Source organism: Taurulus bubalis, assembly GCF_910589615.1.
Source record: "Taurulus bubalis genome assembly, chromosome: 5".
Classification (NCBI taxonomy): domain Eukaryota; kingdom Metazoa; phylum Chordata; class Actinopteri; order Perciformes; family Cottidae; genus Taurulus; species Taurulus bubalis.
In genome coordinates, this window is record NC_136593.1 from 29,389,057 (window position 1) to 29,396,556 (window position 7,500).

General features: G+C 48.9%; 1 protein-coding gene across 1 annotated transcript in view; it reads left to right on the forward strand.

The window, feature by feature from the left end:
* Positions 1-7,500, forward strand: part of LOC306737135 (calmodulin-binding transcription activator 1-like) — a gene marked incomplete at both ends in the record, with an annotated part of 36,980 nt that overhangs the window by 10,167 nt on the left and 19,313 nt on the right. The window contains 3 exons of the mRNA XM_079218836.1: positions 170-241; positions 2,039-2,192; positions 3,746-5,670. Of these exons, the coding sequence (XP_079074962.1) occupies positions 170-241; positions 2,039-2,192; positions 3,746-5,670 (2,151 nt within the window). The remainder of the gene's footprint in view (positions 1-169; positions 242-2,038; positions 2,193-3,745; positions 5,671-7,500) is intronic.

Here is a 7,500-nt window from a genome sequence, read left to right on the forward strand (position 1 = left end):
CTCTCATTCACTGTCCTCTTCCCCTCTCCCCCTCTCCCCCTTTTTCACTTTTTGTCTCGCTTCCTCGTTTTTCTACCCCTGCAATCTCCTCTCCTCTCCTCTCCTCCTCTCCTCCCCTCCTCTCTCCTCCTCTCCCCTCCTCTCTTATCCTCTCCTCTCCTCTCTCTAGTGTCTGTATGGCTGCTACGTCCACTCCTCCATCATCCCCACCTTCCATCGTAGATGCTATTGGCTGCTGCAGGTAAGCCCGCCCCCTTTCCCACCTTGCCTTGTGTCACTCAACCAAAGCAGGACGTGGACAGCATGTGGGTGATAATGTGTTGTTAGCATATCTTCTTCCTTTCAGGTCACATTCCTATCTTGTAACATTCATCCCAGCTATGTCGAGGCTTTATTCCCTATTCTTCACAAAACTGGGCAGCCAGAATATTTATTATCAGCGTTCCACAAACACTAAGCTAAACCATTAGCCAGCAGTAAACATCCTCCTCCTCTAAGTTAATGAGGCAGACATAGTGGAATTACTAACACAAAGCTGGGGTCATAATAGAAGGCAATGCTGTTTGGCTGAGTGGACACACACACACACACACACACACAGAGTGCACTACAATATGCCAGGTCTATACATGTTTAATGCTAACATACAGTGTAGAAAAGTAAAAAAAATATGTCTTTGCAAGTTGACTCAGTGTGTGATGGAGACTCTCAATACTTCTAGAGGACTCCATGTGGTCCTCTCCTCTGAGAAAACCCCCTGGAGCTACACACAACACACACACCACACCACACACAACACACACAACACACACATCACACACACCACACACACAACCCACACATCACACACACCACACACATGCACAGGTGTCCCGTGTGTATAAAAGCATGTTGTTTTCATAGAGATGTTGGGCTCACTCTACTGCTCATGTGAAAGACAGCAGAGAGCAGGACTCACACACACACACACACACACACACACACACACACACACACACACACACACACACACACGTCTCTTCTCTATTGGCCAAGCGAGACGTGGTCACTGATCTCATCATCTTCAAATGACAAGGTACATGATGAATCTTAAAGCAGAGCATTTACATGAGCACTGCCTCTCTCTCCCTCTCTGTTCATTTCAAAGGAAATATTGAATAACCAGCCATGTTCATTTAAAATATGGAAATACATATTTATGTATTCTTCGGTGGAATTTCCTGCATAATTTGTCACTTGAAATTTACAAGGACATTCCAGCCACCGGCTGTAAATTGGAATATGCCCTCACCGGTGCATGTTTAGTTCACAGCTGCTTTGATATGAAGAGGATCCTGCTGCCTCACCTGAGAAGTCACATGCTCTCCTCTTTGTGCCTCACCTGAGAAGTCACATGCTCTGCTCTTTGTGCCTCACCTGAGAAGTCACATGTTCTGCTCTTTGTGCCGATATCGCCACACCGGTGAATATGATCATAAATGTGTGTGAGCTGCACGGCACAGTGAGACTGCAGCAGCGCCTCTTTTAGAGAGAAACGTGTTCCTCCTCACCTGAGTCTGTCTACTGAATCTTTCATCAAGAGCAGCTTCTCTCCTCTCTCTCTCTCACACACACACACACACACACGTGAATGCACTTGTTGAATCATTCATGGGTTAGAAATTCCATAGGTCTGCTGGCGGCCTACGGTATAGTGAGACTACTCTGAACCGCACACACACACACACACACATGTAGACACTTCCTCAGCCTCTGCAGGGTCAGAGTGAGAGTGATGAGTGGGCTTGAGCTGCTGAATCTTTAATGGGCAGGTGAGAGAATCTTTTCTGACACGCCATGTCCAACCTCCTCCCTGACCTCCACGTCTTCTCCTTCTCTATTTCCTCTCCCTCTTTAAATAGACTCCATCACTTTATTCTCTCCCTCCCGTGTGCTGCTAAAGCACGACAACGAATGAATGGATGAAGGCCGTGCGAAACTAACACAACGTGCCTCCATGTATCTGTGTGTGTGTGTGTGTGTGTGTGTGTGTGTGTAGAACCCAGACATTGTGCTGGTGCACTACCTGAACGTCCCGGCGGTGGACGACAGCGGGAAGCCGTGCGGTCCGGTGCTCTGCTCCATCAACACGGACAGGAAGGAGTGGGCCAAGTGGAGCAAGGAGGAGCTCATCGGACAACTCAAGCCCATGTGTGAGTTCACTTCGTCCTCATTTCAGAACCTCCCACTCTCATGTTTCTGCCCTCGCGGTGTTCCTCGACCTGGGGATGAGTCAGCGTCACGGAGAAGCGGTTCTCAGAGTGGATGAACTCTCTCCCTGGCCTTCAGGAGCCTTCACTTATCAGAGGAGACGACAGGTGATGTCAGCAGCTCAGGGGAGATGATGTGAACGTTTCTCTCGTGCATCAATGAACTATATTGTCATCTATTGTAACCCAGTCAGACAAATGCAACAACTGGACTCGTCCAAAGGTGTTCAGACATTTATCTACCAACTTTACAACACAGTGGTGGATTTAAGGAGAGCATCGTCCGTTAAAAAGCCACCGTTGGACGAGACGTGCGCCGTTCATCCGGGCTTCCTGCAGATGTGCATGAGTTGTTTGTGACGCTCATCAGCGCCATGCTGCCACCTAGAGGCAGACGCACACTGCACGGGAGGCAGGGAAAGAAAACAGAGGTGCTAGAAATATCCAACATGTATTATTCATAAATGGGCATTAGGGAGTAGATAACTCCGGTAGAGACACACACACACACACACACACACACACACACACACACACACACACACACACACACACACACACACACACACACACATACCTAATCTCAGCCCTCTTTTTATCTGGTTTGGAAGGGCAAATCAGGACAGCTGCCCAAAACTAAGTGCTTGTTGACTTAAGCAGCGCCTCAGCTCTCCCTCTCCTCTCTGAATCATATTCCCTCTCCTCTCTGAATCACATTCCCTCTCCTCTCTGAATCATATTCCCTCTCCTCTCTGAATCATATTCCCTCTCCTCTGCTCACCCAACAGCTCTCTGCTTCTTTCTCTTCACTTCTTTCTTGCTTACTCACTTGATCCATCTGTGCTCACGGGGTTTTTATGGGCATTAGGTCTCTGACACTTGGAGTATTTGTGTTACTTCACTCTGAAAATGCTTCAGCTAAATCACAAACATTAAATACCCTCAATATATGTTTATTGCACATGTTGCATTTATGTATTTGAAGTTTTGAACAAGCTGATCTCAGCCAGTGTTATCAGAGTATTCATGATCTCAGTTTTCATGCACATTGTGACCACTGGAGGGCGCCCTCACACACCGTCAATCACTTCCTTTGAATCACTTCTTAAAACACATTTTTATAGAATTGCTTGTAAGTGATGTCGTCCTTTTACGTTCTTTTATGATCTATGATGCAGTTCTTGTGTTCCCTGTTTGTATATTTTATGTGTTTGTTTGTTTTCTACTCCATTTGCTCTTTGTGGTTATTAGTTTGGTTTTGTTGTATTCATTGCCTTTATGGTCCTTTTTGTTTACCGGTATTTAAGTTATGTCTATGCTTTGCTTCTCTGTAGAGCACTTTGATAACTTTGTTTTTAAAGGCACTATATAAATAAAGTTATTATTGATAAATGTGTGTGAGGTAATGCTGTAAAGCTTGACCTGAGCAGAAGAAAGGTCGTAGAGGTCAGATTCCTTGTCCTCACTGCTGTTTCCTGTGTGGATCTCTCTCTCAGGCGCTGGAAGCAGCCTCCATCAGAAATGTTCCAGCGTCAAGCAGCGCATCATCTCGTCCAAGCAGGAGTCCGGCGCCGCGGCGGCCGGCACGGGCGCCGCGTCGGGCCCGAGGGCGGAGGAGGCCGACGGCACCGAGGTCCAGAACAGCGACGTGTCGGAAGGCCAGACGGAGCCCAGTCCTGCAGGCGGCCGCAGCAGAGCGGGCGGAGGAGAGCGGAGGAACGGCCGGGTCAACAGCAAGCCCTCCCTCCTCCCGCAGAGCAGCATGGAGGTGTCCTCCTCCACCTCCACCCACCAGGTGGAGGTCCCTGACACCACCCAGAGCTCCCCGCTGTCCATCACCAGCGACGTGGCCGACAGCCCCGCTCTGGCCATCGGGGCCGGCTTGACTCAGAGCACAGCGGTGTTCATGTCCGAGGTCACCACGCTGACCGGGGATTCGGTTTACTCGGCAGGCCACACCCACCTGCTGGCCGCCGCCCACGAGAGCAGCGCCGCCGGCATCCTGTTGGCCGCGGCGCCCGAGAGCCAGAGGTTTGCATCGTTCCCCGGCGGCTTAGGGGAGGCGGGAGAGTTGCTTCTGTCCAGCTCCTTAGACTCTGCCGGAGGAGTCAGCCTTCCGGAAACCGCCATGACCTTTGACCCCGACTGCTTCCTCAACAATCCCAAGCAGGGCCAGACGTACGGCGGAGGCGGAGGGAAGCCTGAGGGGTGCAACGGCGACGACGCAGGACTCCGCTGCTCCTCCAACAGCTTCGTCTACGACCCGGCCCTCGTCCACAACATCAAGACGGAGCCGGTTCCCCTGGAGCCGCCGCTGGCCGCGCAGAGCGGCTACGGAGGCGGAGGCACGGGCCTCAGTCCCAGCACCACCCTGGAGCAGATGGACTTCAGTGCCGTGATGTCATCCGCCTGCGTCGCAGGCCTGACCCAGCCCACGCACCACCCCTCCCCCGGCCTCTTCCTCCAGACCTCCCCCCAGACCGGCCAGCCCTCCCAGCTGCAGGCCAACGGCACTGAAGCCGCACAGGACCCAGGCGAGGCCCAGGCTTACGTCGGCCTTCCCACGGTGCCGACAGACACGCCGCTCACCAACGGAGACCCGCATGCTCGCCTCCAGCGAGCCAGCCCGGACCAGCAGGGCCCGCGTGGAAGGACCGGACGAGGAGCCGCCATGGGCTCGTTTCCCCTCGCGCCGCAGGACGCCGCCATCGAACAGTCGGGCAGCCGGGGTCACCGAGAGGTCGCGGGCTCAGACAAGACCTCTCAGGACGGAGGGGAGTCGCTCCTCAAGCCGGGGGATCCTCACGAGGCCTACACGGGCGCTGACACCGAGCACTACCTGCAACCCGCCGACGACAGTGGTGGAGGAGAGGAGGGAGGAGGAGGAGGAGGAGGAGGAGGAGGAGGAGGAGGGCGGGAAAACGAGGTTCTCTGTAACGGCGTTAGCTTGTCAGGGGCCAATGGTTCCAGTCCTCAGTCAGTCGGTGCTGGTACCAGCATTGAGGGGCCCCTCTTCATCTCTCCTCTTCCTCAGCAAGGCGGCGGGGTGTCGGCCTCAACCACGGGGGCCGGAGCGGCCATCAGCCTGGAAGGCTTCGAGGCTTCCTTTGGAAGCCAGTTCTCCGATCTCATCAATGATTTCATCTCGGTGGAGGGGTCTGGAGGCGGGGTGGGGGCCGCGGTGACCGGGGTCCTGATGCCTCAGGAGGGGCCGGCAGGAGAGGAGCAGGGCCCAGGACCAGGACACCTGCAGGGCACAGGACCAGGACACCTGCAGGGCCCCGGACCAGCACACCTGCAGGGCACAGGACCAGGACACCTGCAGGGCCCCGAGGTGGAGCAGGGCGCTCTGGGCCTCCTCCAGGAGACCGGCAGGCTGTTTGGCGTGACGGACTACTCCCCAGAGTGGTCGTACCCAGAGGTTAGTGACCCCTGTGATGATCATCCATCATTCATTCATCTTTGTGCACATGATGGACCTGCTGATGTCAATTGCTTGGCACGAAGCTCTTGTCCTCCGACCGGCGGCCCGGCCACGTGCTCATTAAGGAGGCAGAATATCTCCGACTCAGCTGATTGGATTTTGATGAAATTTCAATATTACACTGATTACGCTGGGTGGCTTCATTAGTTTACCCATGTACCACTTATAATATCTCAGAGCAGTTCTGTCGTTGAATCATGATGAAACTTGTGGAAACATAGAAGCTAGTTGTTGAAATAACTTTTTACCAGACTGCATGGTGTCTCGTGAGACGTCACACACACGTTCACACACTCAGCTTTCTCCAGGACCACCGGTGTTGCGTCATACTGGTTACTCCACGGTTTCACTCCACAGGCTCCAAGGGTTTCAGAATTAACAGCAAAAAGTGCAACGCAAATGCCAAATAAAAAACTACCAAATGCTCGTAAACTGTTTGAAGTATGAAAACGGTTTATGATCTATATTTACTTCATTTTTGGAGGTCAATTTGTTGATGTTATTTTTAGCTCCACAGAGGAACCACAGTGCTAATCTGATGAAAGCTCTGGATGTAAGGAGCAGACTGCTCTAGGAGTAACAACACTTAAAGGACAACACAATAACAACACTTAAAAGACAACACAATAACAACACAATAATAACACTTAAAGGACAACACAATAACAACACTTAAAGGACAACACAATAACAACACAATAATAACACTTAAAGGACAACACAATAACAACACTTAAAGGACAACACAATAACAACACAATAATAACACTTAAAGGACAACAGAATAACAACACAATAATAACACTTAAAGGACAACACAATAACAACACTTAAAGGACAACAAAATAACAAGACTTAAAGGATAACACAATAACAACACAATAACAACACTTAAAGCACAACACAATAATAACACTTAAAGGACAACACAATAACAACACTTAAAGGACAACACAATAACAACACTTAAAGGATTACACAATAACAACACAATAACAACACTTAAAGGACAACACAATAACAACACTTAAAGGACAACACAATAACAGCACTTAAAGGACAACACAATAACAGCACAATAACAACACTTAAAGGACAACACAATAACAACACAATAATAACACTTAAAGGACAACACAATAACAGCACAATAATAACACTTAAAGGACAACACAATAACAACACTTAAAGGACAACACAATAACAGCACTTAAAGGACAACACAATAACAGCACAATAACAACACTTAAAGGACAACACAATAACAACACAATAATAACACTTAAAGGACAACACAATAACAACACAATAATAACACTTAAAGGACAACAAAATAACAAGACTTAAAGGACAACACAATAACAACACAATAACAACACTTAAAGGACAACACAATAACAACACTTAAAGGACAACAAAATAACAAGAATTAAAAGACAACACAATAACAACACAATAATAACACTTAAAGGACAACACAATAACAACACTTTAATGACAACACAATAACAACACTTAAATGACAACACAATAACAACACTTAAAGGACAACACAATAACAACACAATAATAACACTTAAAGGACAACACAATAACAGCACAATAATAACACTTAAAGGACAACACAATAACAACACTTAAAGGACAACACAATAACAGCACTTAAAGGACAACACAATAACAGCACAATAACAACACTTAAAGGACAACACAATAACAACACAATAATAACACTTAAAGGACAACACAATAACAACACAATAATAA